General features: G+C 50.6%; 2 protein-coding genes and 1 non-coding gene across 4 annotated transcripts; 1 reads left to right on the top strand and 2 right to left on the bottom strand.

Annotated features, from left to right (window-relative positions):
- Nucleotides 1-691: 691 nt before the first annotated feature.
- On the bottom strand, nt 692-764 carry TRNAG-CCC (transfer RNA glycine (anticodon CCC)). The gene has a single exon. It is a non-coding gene; the product is annotated as a tRNA-Gly (tRNA).
- Nucleotides 765-4,026: 3,262 nt separating this feature from the next.
- Nucleotides 4,027-11,089, top strand: CD72 (CD72 molecule). The gene is made up of 9 exons (XM_055083002.1): nt 4,027-4,108; nt 4,218-4,325; nt 4,909-4,980; nt 5,595-5,684; nt 6,005-6,340; nt 8,884-9,032; nt 9,679-9,794; nt 10,490-10,639; nt 10,901-11,089. The coding sequence occupies exons 1-8, from the start codon at nt 4,027-4,029 to the stop codon at nt 10,632-10,634; spliced, it is 1,098 nt and encodes a 365-aa protein (XP_054938977.1). The 3' UTR covers nt 10,635-10,639; nt 10,901-11,089.
- A 92-nt stretch (nt 11,090-11,181) lies between these two features.
- On the bottom strand, nt 11,182-15,838 carry TESK1 (testis associated actin remodelling kinase 1). Of its 2 annotated transcripts, XM_007108544.4 has the most exons (10): nt 15,299-15,838; nt 15,053-15,174; nt 14,874-14,922; nt 14,194-14,340; nt 13,775-13,857; nt 13,523-13,613; nt 13,192-13,275; nt 12,951-13,040; nt 12,700-12,814; nt 11,182-12,361 (listed from the first exon to the last, which is right to left on the bottom strand). In XM_007108544.4, the coding sequence occupies exons 1-10, from the start codon at nt 15,515-15,517 to the stop codon at nt 11,475-11,477; spliced, it is 1,887 nt and encodes a 628-aa protein (XP_007108606.2). In that variant the 5' UTR covers nt 15,518-15,838; the 3' UTR covers nt 11,182-11,474. The 2 variants fall into 2 exon arrangements, with proteins under 2 accessions (XP_007108606.2, XP_023981840.1); XM_024126072.2 differs by lacking the exons at nt 13,775-13,857; nt 14,874-14,922; nt 15,053-15,174; nt 15,299-15,838 and having other exon boundaries at nt 14,194-14,333.
- Nucleotides 15,839-24,749: the final 8,911 nt, after the last annotated feature.

Genomic DNA, 24,749 nt, shown 5'->3' with positions numbered 1-24,749 from the left:
AAGAATTTAGCGGCTTACAAAATACAAGTTTCTTATCTTACAGTTCCTTTGGTAAGAGGTCTGACACATATCTCACTGGATTAAAGTCAAGGTGTCAGCAGGGCTGGTTCCTTTCCGGGGGCTCTAGGTGAGGATCTGTTCCTTCGCCTCTTCCAGGTTCTAGAGGCTGCCTGCATTCATTGGCTCATGGTCCCCTTCCTCTAGCTCCAGAGCCAGCATCTGCAGGTGGAGTTCTTCTCATGTCACATCTCTCTGCCCCTTCTTCCATGGTTGAATCTCTTTCTTCCCATGGCCCTGAAAGCTTCATCCTTTCAAAGACTTGTGATTAGATTGGCCTCCCGGGATAAACCAGGAAGATTTCCCCATCTAAAGGTCCTTAACTTAACCACGTTAACAATTTTGTCAGGTAAAGTAACCTATCCTGTCCACGGGTTCTGAGGATTAGATTGTGAACATTTGGGGGAGGCCATTTTTCTGCCTATCACATGCTCTCTGTAGATTAGGACCTCCTGGAGTCAGTGGGTTAAGGTAATGAAGATGGACAGAACCTGACTTTCAGAGTCTCAGGAGACTTCCTTGACTTCCTGATGTTGGCTGGACTTCACGAAAGTTTATACGGATGAGCCCCTTTTTTTTAAAAAAAAATATTTATTTCGCTGTGCTGGTATTAGTTGCGGCATGAGGGACCTAGTTCCCCGACCAGGGATCGAACCTGGGCCCTCTGCATCGGGAGTGCAAAGTCTTAGCCACTGGACCACCAGGGAAGTCCCTAGATGAGCCCCTTTCCACACAGCAAATTCTTTCCCAAGGCCCTCATAGATGGGCTCCCTCCTCTTGTTTCCCGTAGAACCACTCCCTGAAATAAGCATGGAGGGGTCAGGAGAGGGCAAGTAATGGGCTTTGGTGTTTGTCCTCTAGGATCTCAGATGAAATTATGATCCTGGAAAAGCTGAAATGTACAGCACTGGCCCCTCAGCTCTGAGAAGCCCCCAGGCATTCCTGACATTTGGGTAGGTGAGGTGCAGCCCAGAGTTACAGCTGTCCTTTCTGATGTCCAGCCTCGAAAGGAAATATACATGTCAATATTGCAAAGACCCCACGTGGCACACATGGGGAAGGAGACGTACTCTGCTCTCATATCTTCTTCAAAAAAGAAGGCCACATGATGGTCTAGGACTGAGGGAATGCAGAGTGTCATAAGGAGATGTGTAACCATCACCAAAAGAGCTAAAGAGGACAGAAACACAGACCGGCTGGCCTAAGACATCCAAGGCATTGTGGGCATGCAGTGTAGCTCATCCAGTCCCATTTGGGCACCCTCCCTCCTAAAGCCTCCCCAAGGGTCGAGTTAGGCAGCATGCCCATTGATCCCTTTTTTGAGCACATACTCATTTGAAGCTTGGTTTTGGCATTTTACCTGGCATCCAGGCCCTGTTGCACATGGGTTCTGAAAACTGGGACATTATCTCCAGTTTACAGAATTCCTGCAAGTGTTCCTGCAATTGATTTACACACACGCTGTCCCCTACACCCCATGCCCTGTGCACCACAGGTACCAGTGCCCTGACCACTCCCCCTCACTCCTGCCTCCAGCTGCTCTATGCACTCCCACTCACTCTCACAGGCCCCTGAGGCCCCCAGGGAGTCACCAGCACACACCACTCTCACTGTCTGGGAGAGGGGGCTGGGGTGTTGGAAACTTTAATCAAGCAGGGACGGTTAACAGCTGCAGGGACACCCTAGGAAAGAGTGAGCCTTCAAAAGGAAATACTTATAGACTCTGTCCCCATAACTTTTTAAGACTTCTGAAAATGGCCTGTTATTTCCCGCCATGGAAAAAAACCCACAGCCGTCACATGCACCCTTCAGGCCCCGGAATCCTCCATGCTTAACCCTCGAGGCAGGCTTGGGCAGAGATGCTCGCTTCTCACAGATGCCCCAACAGACTTCAGAGACCTGGGGATGCGGGTGCATGCTTGCACACTCACACCCATGTGGATGTCTGCCTCTCCCCCCGACACGTTTCTCAGGTGACAAATGTGTTCTTCTGTGCCAGTGGGCACTTTTTCTGGGCAGGCTGGGTGACACAGTTGGGCAGAGCTCTCATCAGACCCATAGGTCTATCACCCCTCCACACACCACTAACTGTACACGACGAGCTGCTAGCATGTGGGGAAGACCTCTTTCTCCTTCCTTTTTCCTCCCTGCAGCTGCGGGTTGGGGGAAGGGTTCTGCAGGCGAGGATGTCACCAACTCAGGGTGGGGTTTTCCCACCTCCGTACCTTGTCTTGCCTCAGCCTCTTCTCACCCGCAGCGAGCCCTTCGGGGGTCACATTCTGATAAAAGAACTTTAGGGAGCCCTCTGCACCTCTGCTCAGCATGCACACCGTCCCCCCTGTTTCCTCTCCTCCATCAGCCAGGCCTCTCAGTCCCTGGTCTTCCCCCACAAATGCCCCCTTTTTCATTGGGGCTGGGAGTAAAGGGACAGTTAGTTTCTGCTGTATAACAAAGTGAATCAGCTATACCTATATATACGTCCCCATATCCCCTCCCTCTTGCGTCTCCCTCCCACCCTCCCTATCCCACCCCTCTAGGTGGTCACAGAGCACTGAGCTCATCTCCCTGTGCTATGTGGCTGCTTCCCACTAGCTATCTATTTTACATTTGGTAGTGTATATATGTCCATGCCACTTTTTCTCTTTCTGACTTACTTCACTCTGTATGACAGACTCTAGGTCCGCCGGAGGGACTTGTTAACGAAAGAATTTTACTAGGAAAGTACGAGAGAAGCCAAAACCAAACCAAGAAGAAAGCAAAACTTTGGCTGGTCCAGAGTCTGCCCGCTCAGAACCCAGCCCTGCTCTTTCCCTCCCCTCTGAGAAGCTGCAGTCCATCTTCATCCCCATGCAAGTCCTTTGCTCTTCTGCTCCCTGACCCCCAACAAGGTGCATGAATAGTCAGTGCTGAAGGTTTTTCCAGAGGCACACAAACTGTGGTGTCCCTCACCCTCACCCTCAGCCCGGCCTTTCCCAGAGCTTCTGCCTCTTGGACTCAGCTTGCTGGGTCTGGCTCAGATATTGGAACACAGGGGTCACGTCAGTCTGCCAGAAGGCAGGATGGGACAAGGAAGAGGCTGATTGGCCACAGGTGTGATCATTAGGGTAACAAACGTGGAGGAGGTCAGGGGAAGGCTGTGAAGTGAGAGTCTGGGGGTGTTTACACAGGACAGTCAGTTTGGTCCCAGATCCTCTGAATCCTTCAAAGCATTGCCTCATTCCCAGGAACGGCTTTGGACTGAGAACTTCTCTGTTTGTGGGATTCTCAGCAGCTCTGTAGGACTACACTAGAAGGGGAGCCGGGCCCACCCTGAAAGCCCCCAAACTGTTAGAGAGAAAAGTCCCACCAAATCAGGGCCTCCCCTTCTGGGAACTCATATCTACTGGGAACCTCAGGATGAGGAGGAGCTAGGGCTCCACACTAGGACCCCTCAATCTGATGGGGAGGATGAAGCCCCACCCTGGAGCAATGATTAGGGAGATCCTCTTTGATCAGTTGAGCACCGAAGAGCTCCGACTGCACATAGAAAGCCCGTGGACTGGGCAGCCAGGAAAGAAGCGTGGGGCAAATCAGGGTAGATGATGAGGCTGGGCGTTCGGAGCCCAGCACTGTCGAGGTGGGTCTGGGATGCATGAAGGAGGAGCACAGGAAAGACACAGGGACAGGCCTGAGTACTGGTTCTGTGACACCCCACAGCCCTGAGCCCCATGCTCTGGACCTCAGGTTCCCCTCCCCTGCCCCTCTGGCCGGGGCTCAGGGATGCCATCTGCTTCACTGAACCCATCTGTCTGAGGCTGGGTCACATCTTCCTCTTTTGTGACTGGAAGTCACAGGGCAAAGCACTAAGCTGTGCAGTCACGGAGGCAACACAGAGCCTAAGAGTGTGAAGGGGCAGAGGGGAGAGTGGCAAGACAGCCTGGGGCCGGTGCAAGAGGAGGGAGGCAAGTGGGATCAGGGGTGCTCAGGACCATGGCTGAGGCCATCACCTATGCAGACCTGCGATTTGTGAAGGCTCCCCTGAAGAAGAGCATCTCCAGCCGGCTAGGACAAGGTAAGGGTGGAGGAGGTGTCTCCTTGATTCTGCATCTCCATCCTCCTTGAAGACCCCACTCCCACCAAAGAGACCCCCATCCTGATGCCACCTTTTCTCTCCTCTCCAGACCCAGAGGCTGATGAAGACGGAGAACTCACCTATGAGAATGTTCAAGTGCCCCCAGGCCCAGGAGGACCCTCAAGCTTGGCTTCCGCTGGATTAGGGGACAAAGCAGGTCTGGAGAGCCCAGGGGATGTGTGTTTATGGGGGACTGTGTCTTGCGCTGGGGAGTCCACAGCATTCTTGGGAGGACAATACCCTTGGAGAAAGGCTGGGGATTCTCAGGAAGAGAATGAACACCAATTATGGGAGCTAAGGAAGAATGAAGCTCCCAGGGGGTAAGGTGGAGATCCCGGTGGGGAGCTAGGGCTCCACGGAGGCATCAGGGCAGCCCTGCTGGGGAGCTGAGCGCGAGTGGGAAATGGGGAGTACCGGGAGAGAGAAGAGAGGGGAGGGGGGAGAAGACTCCCGGGGAGAGGGTTTTGGCAGGCAGATGAGGGCCCCCAGAGTAAAAGATAAAGGGAGACCCAGGAGGGCGATAGAGGGTCCCCAGGGAAAGGATAAGGTAAGACCCAGGAGGGACACGAGCGTCCCAGGGGAGACGCGGAACTCCGGAGATCGCTAAGGGTGTCCCAGAGCACTGGCAGAAAGCACCTTAGGACAGACTGGGGTCTCGGCGCGGTGGAGGGGGTGAGGGTGGGGAGAAGGGGTATTTCCTGGCTTTCCCACCTTCAAACTGGAGTCGATCCCTTCCGCAGGGGTCCAGTCGGAGCAGCCAACTGCCGCCTGGAGCCCCGTGACGTCACCAGCTGCCGGGCGGATTCTCCCCTGTGAGTATCCGGTCCTCCCCGCGCCGCGCGCGCCACCCGCTGCCCAGCTCGTCTCGGGCCTGCGAGTGGGGGCGGGGCGCGGCCTCGGGCTGGGCAGCCCTCCCCCAGTAGGCCCCCCGGGGTGGTCGCGGAGTCAGGTGCTGGCACCGGTCCCCGCGGGAGGTGGTGCTGGGCCCCGCGGTGTGCAGGTCTGGCCCACGGATTGAGCCCGGGGCGCAGCCCTCCGGTCAGCCCGGGCAGCCCCGTGACACCCTCCCCTGCCGCTCTCACCCTCATCCTTAGAGAGATCTTTCCGAAGCATCGACCCAGATCCTCTGCCCCCTTCCCCCTTACTATGGTCCCCATTCACGTACCCCCCTCTCCGGTCTCCGTCTGAGATTTAGTTCCCCGTCCTACCAGGTAGTGCCCCTCAGTCCTTACCGGTAACAATCCCCAGCCCTTATTCTGGAACACCTTACCTCCTCCACCTGCGGAAACTCTGCGGGACAGAAACCACCGCGCGTGCTCCAAGTCCTCTGCGGGATGCTCTTTCCCGTGAATCTCCTCCACCCACACCCCCTCAACCTATCACCTTTGGTGGGGCTCATTGCTCCCCAACCTACTGTCTCCCTAAGGCCATGCATCCTACAGGCAGTGCCTCCTCCTGGGCCTGCTCCTCGCCTGCCTGCTGTTAGGGGTGGCTGCCATCTGCCTGGGAGTGCGCTGTGAGTATGGCCAACCCCATTTCCCATTTACCCCAGACACCGTTCTCCCCCACTCTCCCCAACAGCTGCCCTTCCTCAGCAGGGCCCGGAATCACTGCCACCACATCCTCAGCTTTCGTCTGGCTTCCAGCCAGGTCTGTTCCTAAATTGTCCTCACCTAATCCAGTACCTCCTTAAGCTTTAGGCAGTCAGATCTTATATTCCATTCCAGCCTGTTATGCAAAAAGTTGCAAGAAGCAGCAAAAGGACTGATGCTGAAGCCTCAGGGCACCAGAGCATGGCTGAAGATGTCCTCCAAATCTCTCTTTATGGCCAAACAGATTTCCAGGTGTCTCAGCAGCTCCAGCAGATGAACAGGGTTCTGGAAGCCACTAACAGCACCCTGAGGCAGCAGCTGCGCCTAAAGATAACCCAACTGGAGCAGAGGGAAGAGGATTTGCAGGGGTCCAGGAGGGAGCTGGCCCAGACTCAGGAAACACTACAGGTGGAACAGAAGGTTGGCCAGGCTACCAAAGAGCAGTTGCAGGCCTGCCAGTCAGATGGGGAGAAGACAAAAGAGGACTTGAGAAATAATGAGATACAAAGGATGAACTTGGAGCAGAGGCTGAGCAGCGTGTGGGACACACTGAAGCCCTTCTTCACATGCCCCTCACCAGGTATCTGCTCTGGGAAAGGGGAGATGGTAGGACCTGCCATGAAGGATGGATTGAAGTGAGGGGTCTATCTATCTAACAGGGAGCCTCTGAGTTGTTCAGGAAAGGGGTAATGAACCAGAGTGCTGGCTGACATGACCTGTGCAGCCTGGGCCAACAGGGCGAAGGATCTAGCTGCATACTGGTTTTAGGGAGGGCTCACCCAGCTCTAAGGCTGATCCTGTAGGGGAGAAGAGGGTGGTAGCCAGCAGTGCAAATGACACTGTCCAGAGCAGCAAACTCAGGGCTCACCTGGCTTGACATCAGTGTCAAGGATCTGGGAATCCCCTGAATTTGGATGTGAAATTGATTGTTCGCACGTTTTTCTAAAGAGAGGACCTGTAGCTTTAATTAATTCTCCCTACATCTGAGATTCCCCAAAAGATTAAGAATTACTGATGGATGAGGTACAGTCTGGGGTTGGGGCAAGGCAGCTGAAGCTCTCACAATGAGGTGGGCAGGGGTGTTGCAGGACAGGGAATTAGGGTGGAATGCTCATCCCTTTTGAAAGGAGGAGTCCAGCCCGTGTGTGGGGATGAGGGAGGGGGACACATAGAAGGTCTGCCAAAGTTGGCTGAGGTTGAGGCAGGGTCCCCAGCCCAAGGGGACTGGAATGTCCATGGACTGGTTGTCTAGAGGTTAGGCTCTGTCTAGCTCAGGGGCATCTGGCTACTCCCCCAAGGCTTAAAACAGAGACGTTATGTACAGACACCCCCAGCCCTCATTTCTTTAACCTTCTCATTCTCTACAAGCCTCAGTTCCATGACAGTGCAGCCCCCTCCTTCCCCACAGCTGAACCGTAGACCGCAGCATCCAAAACTGCTCTTCAGCTGAAAGGATGGCTTCGGGTCTTCATTCTGACCACAACTGGCCCTCTATAGGCTTTCCACACACTTCTTCCTCAACCTCACGGAGGCCTCCAACCTGCTGGCTCCCCTGTTTCCTCCCTTCCCATCAGCCATCACCTGTCTTCACTTCCCTCTCTACCCATCTTGGATTTGGGGGCCCATCACTTCAGCCACCCCACTCACTCCTTGGCTCCATTGTCCTGGATGAATGCACATGCCTACACCCAGGGGTGATAAGCTGTGCAGTCATTCTGCTTGGTGCCACAAATCTCTAGTCTCAGCTTCAGCTGTGGTCCCAGCACTGCCTGCCTGGCAAATCTGCAGTGGTCAGCTGGCTCTCTGTACCCTACTAACCCTCTCTCTCACTCTCAGCAGATGCCCTACTCTGTCAGAGGGGAACTCCTTCCATTTTCGATCAACAAGTCTATATATCCATTTGCATTTTTCCCCATCTTCATGTCTTGCAAGGATAACTGCAACAGCTTGCTGAATGTTTTTCCTAAACTTCCCCCCTCCAAATCCACTTTTCATGTTGCAGCCAGAGTAATCCTTTAAAAACAAAAATCTGATCATGTCATCCCAGTTAAGATCATGTCATTTCACTTAATTAATTACATCAAAAGTTATGGAATACATACTATATGTCTAGCACTGTACCCAGGCACTTGGGATACAACCAGAGAACAAAATGCTTCAGTGTAAAACCCTACATTGACTTTCTCCTGCTCATAATATAAAAATACAAAAATCCTCAACCTGGCCTCCAAGGCCCCTGCCTACCTTTCAGCATGCTGCTTATCCCCTCACCCTCGTCCATTTGGCCACACCGACTTCTTTTTATTCCTTAAAGTTGCTGTTAGACAGTAACCTAAGGCAGTAGCCGGGTGGGGATGAGAAAACATAGACAGAAGAGAGGGAGCTGGAGGAGAAGGAATGATTTTTGAGTGATGGAGGTAGGACAGATGGGACAAAGCAACGGAGAGAGGTGGGTTGAGATCAGGAGCATAGACTGGGGTGTGGGATGTTAAAGAAAGAGGGAGGTTTATTTCTGACAGATAGTCAGGAAAAGAGGAACAGAGAAGAGACAGATTTTGAGGTGGAGAGGAGGAAAATGGAGAGAGTTCACATGTCAAGTACTGACAATTTCAGCAAAGCAGGCAGCAAGGTTGTCTACTTGTGGAAGAGTGGAGGGGCAGGTGGTGGCTAGCCGCTTGAGGAGTGTGGGAAAGTTTGAATATGCAGTGAGAAATGCTTTAGGGAGCCAACTAGAGGAATGGAAGGCCTATTGAACACTTGTTTATCGGGGCCCCAGGTGAAGTTAGCCAAAACGGGGGAGTAAACGGCAGTTGTTCAGAAATTGGGGATAGTACCACCAGTCCTTTTCAAATAAAACCTTTTCAAATAAACCTCCTATATTTTAAGGAGTAAAGTTGTTGAATGTTAAAGGCTTTTACTAAGTATTCACATGTGTGGCATTTCCAGGGGAGGCGAAGAAAGAAAGATTGCAAAGATTAAGGACCAGAAGTCAGTGAAGGCACTGAGGTTCGACCCCAGGGAACATTGTTAGCAACCAGATTGCTGAGTAGTCACTTTCATCCCAAGTGTTGAGATCTCCCTCCTGGGTCTGGGCAGTGCTGTCACACTCTTTCTGCTTTTTAGATTCCTGCTGTCCCGTGGGATGGATACCGAATGAGAGCAGTTGCTTTTACTTCTCAATTACTAAGAGAAGTTGGGAGGAGAGCCAAAGCCATTGTAAATCTCTGTCCTCTGAACTGGCCAAAATCATCGACATTACTTATTCAAAGACGGTATGGGTATTGTTGGGTAAAGGGACATACGTCATCAAGTCAGGGAGGGCAGTGCACACAGGCCGTGCGTCCCTTTTCCATGCAGCTTCTCAGCACAGTGCTCCAGATGGCCCTATTAACTGATTAGGGTTGGCGTGAGAGTTGCAACTTAACGAGCCATCTTTACGTTAACCTGTTTCTCATCTCAGCTTTCTGGTCAGCTCTGGGCTGCTGAACAGGTTCTTTGACTCTCATGGCCTCTCAGGAAGACAGGTTCCATAACTGGTGGGCTGGATTGTTGGGGTTGGTTCCTTGTGACCAGAACAGCCCACAGAATGACTCTTCTTCAAATCTGGCAGAAATTCTTACCCAGCATGTGTGTGGGTGTGTGCGCGTGCGCGCGCGCATGCACGCACGTACGCACGTGAACTGAAGGGTCAGCCTGCATCTGCAGGGTGGCACTTGAAGGATGGGGAGATGGTCACCGATGAGCCGATGTCATGCACCTAGGTCGGGCACAGTCCTCTTGCCAAAGCTCGTAGCCTCTCTAGTGTTCATTTTCTTCCATCAGCCCAGGTCCCCTCCTCCCGACACCCCCTCCCTCCTGCTATTCCAATATTTCCCATCACTCCTCACACACCTCTGGTCTCTCCGAATCTCCCTTCAGAATTATTATACCAGAAGGTTACGTAAGGTGTTGGAACAAGGTGGTTCAGCTGAATCATACTGGATTGACTTCAGAAATAAGTTCAGGCAGTGGAGTGATGGTACCAGATACAATGGGTAAGTTTGTTAGGACTTTTGGGCAAAAAAAATCCTCTATAATCCCTTCATAAAGACACAGTAATGAGATCTCTCTCCAGGTCCTACTCTCAAAACTTTTTCACAAATCAATGTTATAATTGCCCATTTCTTCTATTTGATTAATAACAGGCAGGCTTGCTTTCTATTCTATCCCCAGTACCTGGCCGTCCCTGGCACGTGCTTTATTTAAAAAAAAAAAAAATTACCAGTTTGGGACCTATGTCATCTTTCTCTCAGGGGGATAAGTTGAGGATTTAGCTAGGGCTTCACAGCTGATGAAGAACCCCGGCCTTCTAACTTCTCAGCCCAGACAAGGCTACCCAAACTGAGGTTGTACTTTTTTAGTCAAGGCCACTTGGTATACTAGAGTTGCCCCAGGGAAGTGAGAAAGGAAGCAATGGGGTAACTTTGAGAATCAACCCCAGGGACCCTGAAACAGGGAAGTTACCTAACTGGAGTTTCCATCTTTAGGACCTTGGGTGATTTTTTTCCCTCCCTGGTCCTCTAGCCTCTTCGGGTTGGGGTCCAGACACCTGTACCTGAACCATCCCACACACGGCTTTAGGTAGGCAGGGTGAGTTAGGACTTGGGTTAGGTTTATGCAGGGCAAGAGAAGGGAGGACGGGATAGGAGGGGGCCAGAACTTATCCCAGTGTTACATCACCACCCTTTAGGTTTTATGGTCAAAGCCAAAGATGTGCCAAGGTAGAAGGCGGGTGGACAGCGAGCCTGAAGGCAGAGGCCTGTTATTCTTCTCTTCCCTCCATCTGTGAGATGGAAGCTTTCAGGTATCCAGATGGGGACCCCTCTTTGCACTGAGCTGGGTAAGTGTCGGGGATGGGACTGAGGCGTGGGAGTCCGGGGGCAGAGGGTCTCAGGGCAGGGGCCCAGAGGCAAGGGGAAAACTTGTTCCTGTAAGTGACAGCCATGTCCACAGCCTCCAGGCTGTGCTTATGTAAGGGGGTGCTGGGCAGGGGAGGCTGGCTATGTGGCTGTCCAGGGAGCTGGGGAGGAGATGGGGTGAGCTGGATGAGGGTTCTTAGGGACAGTCAACTGTGGAGCTCCCTGATGCTTTAATCCTCCAGATACTCACGCCAACAAGAGCCTGTGCCCTTCATCGCTAAGCTGTAGCCTGCAGGTCCTAAGATCCACCTCCCTCCGGCGTGTCCTCACTCTGCCTGGACAGTGCCTGGCCAAGGGCTGACCCACGCCCGACATTTCTAGGCAAGCCTGCTGCCAATAGAGATCCTGTCCCAGAAACTGGACTGTTCCCAGGGAAAGAGTGAAGCAGCTTCTAGAAGAGATTTTGGCCTCCCCCAAACCTCCCATAGTGGAATGGGTGGGGAGGGCGCACGGGCTGAGCGGATAGGGGCAGCCCGGAGCCAGCCAGGCAGTTTTATTGAAATATTTTTAAATAATTTGCACGTGTTAGTCTCGTGTGTCAGCAACGCTTTGTCTGGTTCAGTGATCCCCACGGGAGAGCAAGCTCAGGGGATGCAAAGGAAATGTTCTGTTCCTCACGTCCATGCCGAGGTTCCCCTCTACAGGGAGAAGAGCTGCTCAGCCCATCCAGGGCTGGCACAGTCCAGCATGTGCGCTCTGTCCTCACAGGGCATCCTGAAGGCCAAGGGTGGAGGCCGGAGACCACAGGCCCCACTGCTAAGAGCGTGCCCCAGGCAGCTGCAGGCTGGTTGTGGGTGGCTTGGCATGGTGCCCCCGGTGGCAGAGGAGACTGCCCGCCTCGCAGTTCAGGTTGCGGTAGCGGGCCACAGCTGGTGTGGGGCGGGGGCACATGGACAGGAAGCCAAAGCTGAAGGGGCCGAGGCAGCAGCCAGGGCAGGGCAGCCCCTCCTCGGACTCCCGGGGGGCTGACGGGGGCGGCGAGGGTTCTGTCCGCTCCAGGGCTGCTGCACGGGGAAGGCTATGCTGGGCCCGGTTCCAGGGCTCCCCAGCCCAGCCTTGTGGGGAGTTCACCACCACGGCTGGGGGGTTGTTGTTAAGGGGGGCTCCTGATCTAGGGGACCAGGGCTGGGAGGCTGAGGAACAAGTGCTGATGAAGTTGTCTGTGGCCACGGCCAGGGGCAGCTGGGGAGCTGGTCCCGGGGGTTCTGGCTCAGGGCTACTGCCCTCACACTCCATCCTCTCTTCAGCCGAGGGGCCCACAGCAGGAGGGCCAGGACCTGGCAGTGCTGTCTCCATACGTCGGGGAAGTTCAGGGGATGATGGTAGTGAGCGGCAGCGGCGGGCAGGTGTCCCAGGCTGGACCAAGGTCTCTGGAGTGGTCACCAAGGGCAGCTGGGTGGAGGGCAGTGGTGATGGTGGTACAAGGGGTAGGGGGGGGACTGGCTTGCTGGGTGTGTCCAGGAGCTTGATCTTGCCACCTCTGAGGTCTTCCCGTAGTGAAAAGGGGTTGACTCGAGTCAGATTGTCCCCCAAGTTGGGGGGCGATTCTGGCGATGGGGGCAGGAAGAGGTCTGACCGGCTTCGGGAGAGCCGGGGGTCTGGCCTGGGAAGTGTGGCAGAGGGACCCCCTCTTGGAACAGACCCTGTAGACAGAGAAGTCTGTGGTCACTGTTCTCAGCATTGATCATAGTTCCCTGAGGGTCTCATTATTCACCAGGAGGCTGGTGGGACTAGAGCTGAGAAAAGGAAGTCCCACAGGGTGCTTTGGAAAGGGGGAGATGTCCCCTCCAGCCCCCTTTACCTCTTCTTTCCTTGTTCCCCTCCCTCAGGCTCTAGAATTAGAAAACTATCTTCTCTGAGATGTCCTCTCACCCCACTCCCGCCCCCAGGCTTCTCAACTAATAAAAACACTTAGTCTCCCCGGATGATTCTGAGTTCTAAGGAAGAGAGAGGCAAAAGGACCCCAGTGGTGCTCACTTACCCTGACTGTGTGCCAGGGGAGCCCTGAGGAGGGGGGCTGGCTCAGGCAGCTGCTCCAGGATCCATTCCAGGTGCTGGGTGATTTCAGTGAAGGGAGCACGAGTGCTAGGTTCCATCTGATGGGGAGAGACGGGCAGCTTCACTCAGTGCTCCAGAAGAGGGTCCCTGAGTTTCCTCCTGTCATCTGGGCCGGCTGGCCCTGTCAGCTGGTGGGTGGGGGTTGGGGGCAGGGAGGGAGAGTGAGGCTCTTACACTGCAGCAGTGGATGGCCAGGAGCAGGAAGGGCAGTGGGCAGTCATCCCCTACCAGGGTTCGGAAAGCAGGCACATCCAGGCCAAAGTCCTGTGGGGACAGAGAGGAGGGGCCTCCAAGTCAGCCTTCCTCAAGTTCTCCTGCTGTCCCCCAGTCAGGACCTCAACCTCCAGGGAACCCTCCTTGGTTATGATGTGCCTAGTCTGGAGTTCCTCCTTTTAAACCTGGACGCATCATTCACCTCAGTACGGGGTAGGTAGTCAGGGTCCGCAGGTACTCGTGCGATGAGCTCACAGAGGACAATCCCAAAGGCAAAGACGTCGGCCTAGGGGTAGGAGCGAGTGTCAGGGGGAGGCACTGACAGTTTCATGTAAGAATTTGGTCAGAATATGTCAGAATTTTGGCGAGTCTTGTCAGTTTTCATGTGTTGGAAGGGGTGTGAGGGGTAAAGGGGATCTTGGGGGTCTTCTGAATATCTGGTAGGGTTGCTGAGGAACTTGGGATGGAGCCTATATAAGAGTATCTCAAGGGTCTCCGGAAGGCCTTGGGGATCTGAAGGGTTGATATCTTACCTTCTCATCATACAGCTCACCCCGCAACACCTCTGGAGCCATCCAGTATGGGGAACCCACCACAGCCAACGGCTCCTTCCTTGCCCCTTCCCTGCAGGGGCAGAGTGGTCAGGAACATCCTACCCAGACACCCTCCCCAAACAAAAGGGGATGAGGTCAGCCCCCCTCGCTACCCCAAGGGAAATGTCCCTGTGGGCTTCACTTAGATAAGGGGCATCTGGGAGATTTAGGGGGATGGGGCATTCACCTCACCTATACACAGGAATCTTTTCAGCCAGCCCAAAGTCGCCCACAACAGCTGTGAAGCCTCGGTCTTCCCGCCGGATCAGACAGTTCTGACATATACATATAGCATCCCCACATACCCATTACCTTCTGTTCTCTGATCTCCCAAAATGCACCCCAAGGACCCGTCACTCCAGAATAACCCCAACCCTCTCTGATCTCCCAGTTTTCCAACGCACCCCAATCTTGCAACACCATCCGTCACTCCAAACACAGCATGGTACCCAGTCCCTCAGAGCACTCCCCTCACCCCAGTCCCCCATTCTCCAGTGTCTTGCTGCCCCAACATCCTAATGCTGTCTATTATCTGCATTCCAGTACCCACGGGCTAGTTACAATCTAATCTCAAATCCCCTTTCATGCCTCCACCCACCTGGCCAGCCTACCTTGGATGTGAGGTCTCGGTGGAATACACCTTTGGCATGCAGGTACCGCAGGCCGCTGGCGATGTCCAAAGCCAGGTGGAGCCTGACAGGCCAGGATAGGGGTTCAGGGGAGCTGAGCAGCTGTTCCAGGGTCCCCCCATTCATATACTGGGACATAGGGGTAGGAGAAGGGGAATGAATATCAAAGTTTCAGTCTGTCCTCTAGGTCTCCCACTTATAAGCCTGGGGACACTCAGGAGGATCACAAAAGTCAAGAGGGTGAGTCTGTGCCCTAGGGTCCCCATTCATATCCTACGGCTATCATGTCCCACACAGGTGCACCTATTTAAATTTAAATTATTAAGTTTAAATAAAATTAAACATTCAGTTCCTGTCACACTAGCCACATTTCCAGTGCTCCTTAGCCACATGTGGCTAGTGGCTATGGTTTTGGACAGCACAGCTATAGAACATTTTTATCACTGCAGAAAGATCTGTTGGACAGCACCCTTCTAAAGGATTAAAAGGACTGGCACCAGCTGAGGCCTTTTATTTGTGGTTTGCCTGAAGGGAAGTTCAGGGAAGCCTCCCCCGGGTCCTGTTGCCTCTCATTACTCCTCTGTAGATGCACCAGGCCGCTGACTCTCTCTCCCCTTGGTGGTGGTTGTGGTGGAGTCCCCCCCTTCCTGGCCCATCCTCACCTCTGTAAGAGCATGCAGCTGCCCTTGGTGCACACAGACCCCCATGAACCTGGAAAAGGATGGGAAAGATAGCAGGGTAGGATGTAAGAGCCCCGGCCTCTCCACAGTTCCCACTTTTCCCGCGGGATCTTTCCCCTATCCCCCAGCAAGCTTCCCAGCAAGGGGCTGGGGCCGCTCACCTTAGAATGTTGGGGTGCCGGAGCCGGTTCATCAGCTGCACCTCCCGCAGCGTGTTTCCCCGGTTACTGGGGAGCCTGTTCATTTTCAGCACCATGACTTGCCCTGACTGTCGGTGCCGAACCTGGGGGCAGCAGGGGATGGCGAGTCCCGCGCAGGTCGGGCGGGTCGCCAGGGTCCAGGCCCCCTAGTTCCAGCCTGGCGTCTAAGTCTCGGTCCCGCCCCTCTGCCCTGTCTGCTGGTCCTACCTTGTAGACCTCAGAGAAGAAGCCGGCCCCGATCTTCTCGGCGCAGTGGAAATCGTCCACGCGCGCCAGGCTGGACACGGCGCTGCGAAGAGCCCGGTAGGAGGAGGGGCGGCCCCGGCCCGGGCCTCCGCCCGCGCCCCCGGGCCCCGGAGGCCCCTCCCCCGGCGCCTCTCCGGGCCCGGGCCCTGGGCCCCGTAGTGGGGGCCGTTCCCCGGCCATGGCCGGGCCCCCAGCCTGGGGCCTGCCTCACATGGCAGGGTCCCCGGGACCCGGGCAGGCCGCTCTCGCCATGCGAGCGTGCCCAGCCCGATCAGGGGCGCAGGGGCTCCCGCTCCCTCTCCCGCTCCCGCCCAGGAGAATGGAAGATACGCCGAAGATCCTGGGTCCGCCCCCGCCGCGCCGGCTTGCTGGGCCCGGGTGGACGCCGCTCCGCTCCGCTCTGCGCAGGGCCTGGGACAGGGCCTGGGCCTGGGCCGGGCGGTGGCGGTGGCGCTCCCGGGCTGCCCGCAGGCGGAGGCGGGCGGGCGGGCGGCGGCTGCTCCGCTTCGCCGCTGGGGCTCAGGCTCCGCGGCCTGCCGGGGCGGGGCTGAGCAGGGCCTCTGCTTAACTCCTTCGAGCCCGGCCTCCGGGCAGCGGCCACGCCCCCTCAGGTGCGCACCCCGTAACCAGAGGCCGCGACGCCCTAGGCGAGTGGGTCTGCGACGTCGGGGTCAAATAATTTCAGGCCAGAGCTGAATAACTGAAGGGCATTCAGGGCTGATTGTGCGTACGCGCAGCTCAAATGTCTTTTAGCTGCCCTGGGAGTCCTTTCTCCCCTCCCTCCCTCAGGTCACTGTCTGTTGAGGGTCTGGCTCCGGAAGCCGCCAGATTCCTGGGCTCCAAGGACAGGCAGGGCAGAAAAGTAGACCCTCTGGCCCAGCTACAGTCGGAGGTAGCCCAGCAACCTACCCGCTTTTCCAGCCTCCGCCCTGGCCCAGCCTGCCCATTTCCCAGTTCTCGACCTTTACACCTTAAACCTCTGGACTCCCTGACACTTTCTACCTTCTCGGGCGGTTGTGATGCCCCGGAGCTGTAGTGAGCCCTTGGCCAGCCCATTCCGGGTGTGGCCCCGACTCCTCCTCATTCCATCCCGCCTCCCTTGAAAAAAGTTCAGATTCCAGAGCCTCTGTCTAGTGACCACCCAGCCTGTACCTTACTCTTACTATTTCGTCCAAATGGCCCTCTCTCTCAAGAGAAGCCTCCACCTGTAGGGAAGCCCCTCTTTAAGCAAGATCCCACCCCTTGGCAAAACCCCGCCCCGCAAGGAGCCGTTCCCCTCGGAGACCCCTCTCTTTTTCAGTGAGACCTCTCCTCAGTATGGCACTGCCACCATCAGTGTGTATCAGAATCCCTCAGGGCGACACCCCTCCTTTGTGGGTTCCTGCTACCCAGTGAAACGCCACCTCTCAGAGTGACTCCACCAGTCATCGTGACCCCTCCTCTCTACGTGAGTCCGCCCCTCAGTGCGACCCCTCTAGGCAGGTACCGCCCCCATCGCGTAGGAATCGGGTCTGCCCCCTCAGGCGGCAGGAGGACCTGCAACCAGCCTCTAACGCTGTGCGGGGTCCTGAGTGCGCACGTAACCTTTCAGGACCCTGTGCGCTCGCCGTACCCAACGCTTTCGGTTCTCCGCCGGCTCCTCCCCCCGGTCATCGGCGGAATAGCCAATCATCGCCGGGGGTGGGTGACGTCACTCGATCCCGGCGACTGGGCTGGGACTAGCGGTGGTGGGCGTCGGTGAGCCGCTTGCCACCTAGCGGCGGAGTGGAGGGAGGCAGGTGGGCGTCGGGAGTGAAACGGGCTGCGACAGAGCTTGAGGTAGCGAGGCTGAGTTCTTTTCAAACATTCTAAAGTACTGTATTTCTATTTCTGTGGTAAGCTAAAAAGAAAATTAATTGCACAGTCCGCGTCCGTGTGGGTGACCGCCTTCTGACAGAGTCTTGTCCCATGTTTGTGGAGAGTTAGAGCCTCATACTATTTAATTGTCAAGAGCTAATGAGAAAAGAATAAAGGCAGGCCTAAATTATAAACGGTGCAGGAGGGTCGAGAGAAGGCCAGATGCCGTCTCAGTACAAGCGAAGTTTTCGCACAAGGTTGGAGAGGAAATAGCTGGAGAGATTCACAGTCCTTCGACAGCCAGTGGAGACAGGCCATATGCATCATATTCATTCTTCCAGAGGCAATTTGGTCTCAGCAAAACAAGCTCATTCGTCACATTAAGTGTTAACATCTACAACTATGTAATTTGTAAGTTTGTTTTCTATAGTTGTATAAGATCTGTAAACACTAGGAATTTATGCCTCCTTTTGTTTAAGTAATAGAATAATTTAATCGACTCGTGTCTGACCCTTTACCCAAGTTTGAGAATATCTATAGCTGGTAATAGTAATTCTAAGCAGAGGAGCCAGGTTCCTGTTTTAGACAGATTACTGTGGTTGTATGGAGGCAGGGAGACTAATTAGGAAGGAGGTGCTGACAATGCTTCTGGTGAGGAGAGGATGAGGACTGAACTAGGATAGGGATAATAGGGAAGGGGAGGAGGAAACAATCAGCTAGTATGGGAAGACTTGATTGATTAGTATCCAAAGTCAGTCAGTCCTGTAGAGAGAAAGAGCATCAGCCAGGATAATTTTAAAGTTTCTAGCTTAGATGACTGAGTATCAACTGAGATAAAGAATCCAGGAGCAGGAAAGGTTGGGGGTGGGGGAGGTAGGTGATTGCCATGAACGAAGGGGTGATGTGATGGTAAAGAAAACTGAAGGTGGATGCCATTATCCAAGTAGGGAAGGAGAGATAGGCTGACAATGGACTTCTAGGGAACACCAACAGTATTAAAGTGTGGGTGGATGAAGTCCATGAAGGAGACACAAGAAACATGCTGAAATATAGGAAGAGAATTTTTTTTTGAGAGTGTGTAAAATTCTTTATTTAGAACAATAAAGCATAAGTGTTTATAATGTAATTTCAAATTCAAACCTGTGTATGAAAGGGTCAGGACTTTTACCTGTTTTAAGAAGTACACATACGGTACACACATATACATCACATTTTACAACATTTTTATTTAATTAAAGTCATAATAAAACTGTTTAGAATAGAGTTGACATATATTTACATTACAATATGCAAACTCCAGTCTATGACTGAACTAGCAATATATCTGTGCATCCATCTGAATGTCTGAATACTTTTCAAGTCCACTGATTTAAAAAATAGTGGCGGGACGTCCCTGGTGGTCCAGTGGTAAAGAATCCGCCTTCCAATGCAGGGGACGCGGGTTCCATCCCTGGTCGGGGAACTAAGATCCCACATGCTGTGGGGCAGCTGGGCCCGCAGGCCACAACTACTGAGCCCCTGCGCCCTGGAGCCCGTGCGCCACAACTAGGGAGAGAAAAACCTGCACGCCACAAGTAGAGAGAAGCCCATGCACCTCAGCGAAGAGCCCACGCTGCAATGAAAGATCCCGCACGCCTCAATGAAGACCCCGCGTGCCTCAACGAAGACCTGACACAGCCAAAAAAAAAAAAAAAAACAAAAAACAAAAAACAAAAAAACACTGGTGGCAAGTAGAATCCAAAGAATGGAGAGTTTAGGAAAAGCGGAATAATGAACAGTATTAAATAGTGCAGAGGGGTGTGCTAAGATGAGTTTTAAATGTTCCTTGAGTTAGGCTACTAGAAGATCCTTTTGTTGTTTTTCCAAACTTTTTATGATGGAAAATGTCAAACGTGAAAAAAAAAAAAGAAGAACACATAGAACAATGAACACTTATTTACCTTGGGTAAGACCATTTTGTTGGAGACCCATTGTTCAAGATCACCCATGCCTCAGTTGTACTGTTGCCATAAGTGACCAGGCTGAGGTGAAAGTATCTGCTTTTATGTACCTTCTATGCCAGTGATCCTCCAATAATCAATTCATGGACAATCTTGTTTCATCTATACTCCTGCTCTTTCCCCCCACCCAGTTATTTGGTGGATATTTCTGACATTATATCATTTCATCAATAAATATTTCAGTGTGTTACCTCTAAAAGATAAGGTTTCTTCTTTAAAACAAAATCACAGTACCATGTCACACCTAAAAAAATAATTCCTTAATGTCATCCAGTATCTAGTTGTTCATATTTCCCCTGTTGAATTATACTTAGTTTAAAAAAATTTTTAATTTGAATCAAAGTCTAAATAAGGTCCATGCTTTGAAGCTGATATATTTCTTACATCTTTAACTCCATCCACTATCTTTTTTCCCTTTTTTTGTTTTTTTAAAGAAACCAGGGCATTTGTCCTGTAGAGTTTCTCAGAGTCTGAATTTTGCTGAGCTTCTAGTGTGATTTAGCATGTTCTTCAGTCCCCTGTATTTCCAGTAAATTGGTAGTTAGGGACAATTAGGTTTATATTTGATTATTTTGGCAAAACTAATTTGTAGGTGGTTTTAGCACTTTTATCATGAGGTATACAGTGGTGGTCTTTTTGTGATGTTAGTAACTGATGATGATCATTGTCTAGACCAGAGTTTGTCAAATGTGGCACTATTGACATTTTGGACTGGGTAAATTCTTTATAGTAGTGGGCTGTCCTGTGCATTGTAGGGATGTTTAGCAGCATCCCTGGCCTCTAGCCACTGGATGTCAGTAGCAACTCCCCCAATTGCGATGACCAAAAATGTCTCTAGACATTGCCAGTTGTCCCCGTGGGGCAAAATTGTCCCTGATTGAGAACCACTGGTCTAGGTTCATTAATATAGGAATTCAAAAATAACATTCTCATTCTGTCCTTCCTTATTAGGTAGACTACCTCTACAAAGAGAAACTTTTCCACGTTAAACTATTTGTTACTCAGAGATATATTTTACGTGGGAAAGGCAAGAAAAATGCTTGATTGTTTCCCTTTTATATTACCAGCTTCTCAAGTAGTGAGTTGGTTCTGTAGCATCCTCCAACAGTGACCAATGAGGTTTGCTTTTTTTAGTACCATCATGAACTCACAATTTAACACATATTTGATGTGCCTCAATCATTGGCAATTTAAAAATTCATTTTTGATTCTTAAATTGTCCTTTTTTGGCCACTGGACACTTATTCAAGTTGGCTCCTGAGTCCTTTTGACATGACCCTTAAGAAACCCTCCCTTAAGGTTTCTTGGATTTGATATAATAAAATGTTCCAGGCTCATTTTGTGTATTCCTAGACTGGAGCTGGTATCAGCTACTTTTTCCAATGATTCATGGTCCTTTCAGTTGGAAATGGTATTTAGAGACCACAATATGGGTACTAGGGATATAAGGTTATTTGACCTTAGGAAGAGCAGTTAAATGAATATATTGATTACCTATTCTTTTCAAAACAGTCCCCTCCACCATATCTCTCTTTTTAAAAAAATTTATGTTATTTATTTTTGGCTGCATTGGGTCTTCATTGCTGCGCACGGGCTTTCTCTAGCTGCGGTGAGTGGGGGCTACTCTTCGTTGCAGTGCGCGGGCTTCTCATTGCGGTGGCTTCTCTTGTTGCGGAGCACGGGCTCTAGGCACGTGGGCTTCAGTAGTTGTGGCATGTGGGCTCAGTAGTTGTGGCGCGTGGGCTTAGTTGCTCCGCGGCATGTGGGATCTTCCCAGACTAGGGCTCAAACCCTTGTCCCCTGCATTGGCAGGCGGATCCTTAACCGCTGCGCCACCAGGTAAGTCCTAACTCCAAGGCTTTAAATTCTATTTATACCCTAATGACTCCCATTTTTCTCCACCTCAACCTCTCTTCTGAACTCTAGACTCCTGTTTTCAATTGCTTATTTATCATGTCTGGTTGGATATCTAGTTGGCTTTTCAAATTCGATGGGTACAAAACAGAGCTCTTGAATCCTCCCCCTCTTCCCCAGCTTTTCTCTAAGGCTTCCCCATCTCAATAAATGCAGCCTATTAGGTGCCCAGGCAAGACAATTTAGAGTTATCTTTGATTCCTCTCATTCTCTCTATCCTATGTCCAGCCCATCAGCAATTTGTGTATGTTCTACGTTTGAAATCTATCTGTAACCTGACCACTTCTGACATTTCCACTCCCTCTAACCCAATCTAAGCCACCACTGTCTCTTGCCTGGGTTGTTGCAATAGCCTCCTTCATAGGCTCTCTGCTATGCCTTTGTCTCCTTGCAGCCTATTCTCTACACAGTAGCCCGAATACCCTTTTAAAGTGTAAGTTGAATCATTTTGTCACTCTGCCCAAAACCTGTCACCTCACTGAGAATCAAATCCAAAGTCATTCCTATAGTTTTCTAATATTTATACCTTTGCTTTCTATTCCTTTGCTTAAGACCTTCAATACAATGTTGAGTGAAGTAGTGGTAGTAGACACTCGTGCTTGTCCCTGATCTTTAAAAGAATGCTTTTAATGTTTCACTATTAAGTTTTATGTTAACTGTAGGGTTTTTTTGTAGCTACCAATACCAATTAGCTATTATCACAGAAGTGCCATGTAACTAGTCATGTCAAAACTCAGTGGCATACATTTGCAGCTTCATGGATGGACCTACAGATTATCATACTAAGTGAAGTAAGTCAGAAAGAGAAAGACATATGCTATCACTTATATGTGGAATCTAAAATATGACACAAATGAACTTATCTACAAAACAGAAACAGACTCACAGACATAGAGAACAGACTTGTGGTTGCCAAGGGGAGTTGAGGGAAGGAAGGATTGGGAGTTTGGGGTTAGCAGATGCAAACTATTATATATAGAATGGATAAACAAAAAGGTCCTGCTGTATAGCACAGGGAACTATATTCAATATCTTGTGATAAACCATAATGGAAAAGAGTATGAAAAAGAATGTATATATATATATATAACTGAGTCACTTCACTATAGATCAGAAATTAACACAACATTGTAAATCAACTACAGTAAAATTAAAAAAAAACTCAATGGCATAAAATATTTATTCTCAGAAATCTGTGGTTTGACTGGGGTCAGCATTCTAAACTAGGATTGGCCACATGGTTTAGCTGTGCTCCATCTTTCTCTCACTCCTCCTGTGACCAGCAGGATAGCCTAGGCATGTTCTTACTGTGGTGATGGAAGAAGAGAAAGAGAAGAACAGTTTTGCAACTGCTTTTCATGTCTTTGGGTCACATCATGTCTATCAACATTCCAATGGCCAAAGCAAGCCATATGGCCAAGCCCAAAGTATACCGTCTATAGAGGTGGTGGTAGGAAGGGGAAAAAGATTTCTAAGCAATGGTACATTATATTCACTGTCTAATGTTAAACCAACTTTGCATTTATAGAATAAACCCAACTTGATCTTGATGTATCCTTCCTTCCCCCTTCCTTCCTTCCTCCCTCTCTCCTAAGCTCCCTCCCTCCCTGCCTTCCTTCCTTTCTTTCTCTCCTTTTTTTACGTTATTAGATTTGGGTTGCTTTTCTTTGCATTTTACAATTTTATTAAAAAAATTTTAAATATAAATTTATTTACTTATTTATTTTTTGGCTGCGTTGGGTCTTAGTTGCTGCACGTGGGCTTTCTCTAGTTGCGGCGAGCAGGGGCTACTCTTTGTTATGGTGTGCAGGCTTCTCATTGTGGTGGCTTCTCTTGTTGTAGAGCACAGGCTCTAGGCGTGAGGGCTGCAGTAGTTGTGGCATGCGGGCTCAGTAGTTGTGGCTCGCGGGCTCTAGAGCACAGGCTCAGTAGTTGTGGTGCACGGGCTTAGTTGCTTCGCAGCTTGTGGGATCTTCCTGCACCAGGGCTCAAACCCATGTCCCCTGCATTGGCAGGCAGATTCTTAACCACTGCGCCAACAGGAAAGTCCCTATAATTTTAATTTTTAATCAGCTTTATATTGAGATATAATTCACCCATTTAAAGTTTATAATTCAGTGGTTTTTATTATATTCACAGAGTTGTGCAAATATCACCACAATCAATTCTAGAATATTTTCATCACCAAGGAGAAACCTCATGTCCATTAGCAGTCACTCTCTGTATCCACACCCACCACCACCCAAAACTCCCTTACCTCCAGCCCTAGGCACCATGAATTCACTTTCTGATTTTATAGATTTGCCTCTTCTGGACATTTCATTTATGTTTTCAAGGTTCATGCATGTTATAGCATGTAGCAGTACTTCATTCTTTTTTCATTTCTGAATAATATTCCACTGTATGAATATAACATGTTTATCTACTCATCAGTTGATGGTCATTTGGGTTGTTTCTACTTTTTGGCTATCATTAATGATGCTCCTATGAACAAGCATGTACATGTTTTTTGTGTGGACGTATGTTTTCATTGTTTCATGTCTTTTTTGTTTTGTTTTGTTCCTCTGTTCCTCCTTTACTGCCTTCTTTTGGTTTAAATAAATATATTTTTTAGCATACCATTCTAGTTTTCCTGTTTTTTAAACATACATTTTAATTACATTCTTAGTAGTTGCTCTAGGGATTACAATTTAGTCAAATTATTGAAAGACAAACACACAATGACCTATACCATATATAGTTGATTTGCTTTAGATAATCCTCTGAAGAACACCTATTCTGCCATAATGCTGGAAGCGCAAGTCCTCCAATGTGTCATCTAACCAGTAATGCTGGCTAATATGAAAGCTATTAATATTTGAATATATTTTTCATTTAATAAGCCATCTGATAATACTCTTATTAGTTCTTGTTGTTTTTCGGTTACTTCTCTGGGTTTTGTAGTTAAGCAAGTAAACTTTTTCTTCCTTTCCAACATTTATGGTTCTTATTAAAACGAGCCTTTGGTATCTGAGGGGGGAAGGGGGAGGGGGTTGGGGGGTTAGGGGGTTGGTTCCAGGACCTGCCAGAGATATCAAAATTCGAGGATGCTTAAGTCCCATAGTCCACCCTCCATATCCGCGGTTCTGCATCATGAATTCAACCAACCACTTATCTGTAGTACTGTAATATTTATTGAAAAAAAAAGGTCCATGTGTAAGTGGACCTGTGCAGTTCAGATTTACATTGTTCAAGGGTAACTGTACTTATTTTTGTTTCATATGCTGTCTAGACCATATAGAACAATGTTGAATAATAAAGGTGATAGTGATCAGTCTTGTCTTGGTTCTGACTTTTGTAAGACTGCCTAAAGTGAAGCATTATCAACTCTACACGCTAGCATCCATCTTATGCCCAGGGCAAACATAGCTAATCCTCAGCACTTTTTCCTGCTAAGCCATGACCCTATTTCAGAAACCTCACAGTAACATTCCCATAAGTGACTACAGTTAATTGGATTTAGTACAACGCATAAGATCCATTTGCCAATCCTGGCTCTGGCTTCTCTCTTTGATGTAGTTTGATATTGGTTGTTCATTTCAAGTATTCTTTTTTTTTTTTTTTTTTTTTTGTGGTATGCGGGCCTTCCCTCTGTGTGGCCTCTCCCGTTGCGGAGCACAGGC

This window comes from Physeter macrocephalus, unplaced genomic scaffold (assembly GCF_002837175.3).
Source record: "Physeter macrocephalus isolate SW-GA unplaced genomic scaffold, ASM283717v5 random_447, whole genome shotgun sequence".
Taxonomy (NCBI): Eukaryota; Metazoa; Chordata; class Mammalia; order Artiodactyla; family Physeteridae; genus Physeter; species Physeter macrocephalus.
The sequence above is the reverse complement of the archived record's forward strand: the minus strand, read 5'-3'. Positions and strand labels throughout refer to the sequence as shown.

Excerpts from the sequence above, each read along its gene's own strand:
- TESK1 (XM_007108544.4), bottom strand. The coding sequence starts at position 15,517 with ATGGCCGGGGAACGGCCCCCACTACGGGGCCCAGGGCCCGGGCCCGGA. Across the intron at positions 13,276-13,522 it reads GTGAGCTGTATGATGAGAAG|GCCGACGTCTTTGCCTTTGG; the intron begins GTAAGATATCAA and ends TCCTACCCCTAG. Across the intron at positions 12,815-12,950 it reads TGGCCATCCACTGCTGCAGT|ATGGAACCTAGCACTCGTGC; the intron begins GTAAGAGCCTCA and ends TCTCCCCATCAG.
- CD72 (XM_055083002.1), top strand. The coding sequence starts at position 4,027 with ATGGCTGAGGCCATCACCTATGCAGACCTGCGATTTGTGAAGGCTCCC. Across the intron at positions 4,981-5,594 it reads TGCCGGGCGGATTCTCCCCT|GCCATGCATCCTACAGGCAG; the intron begins GTGAGTATCCGG and ends TGTCTCCCTAAG. Across the intron at positions 9,033-9,678 it reads ACATTACTTATTCAAAGACG|AATTATTATACCAGAAGGTT; the intron begins GTATGGGTATTG and ends ATCTCCCTTCAG.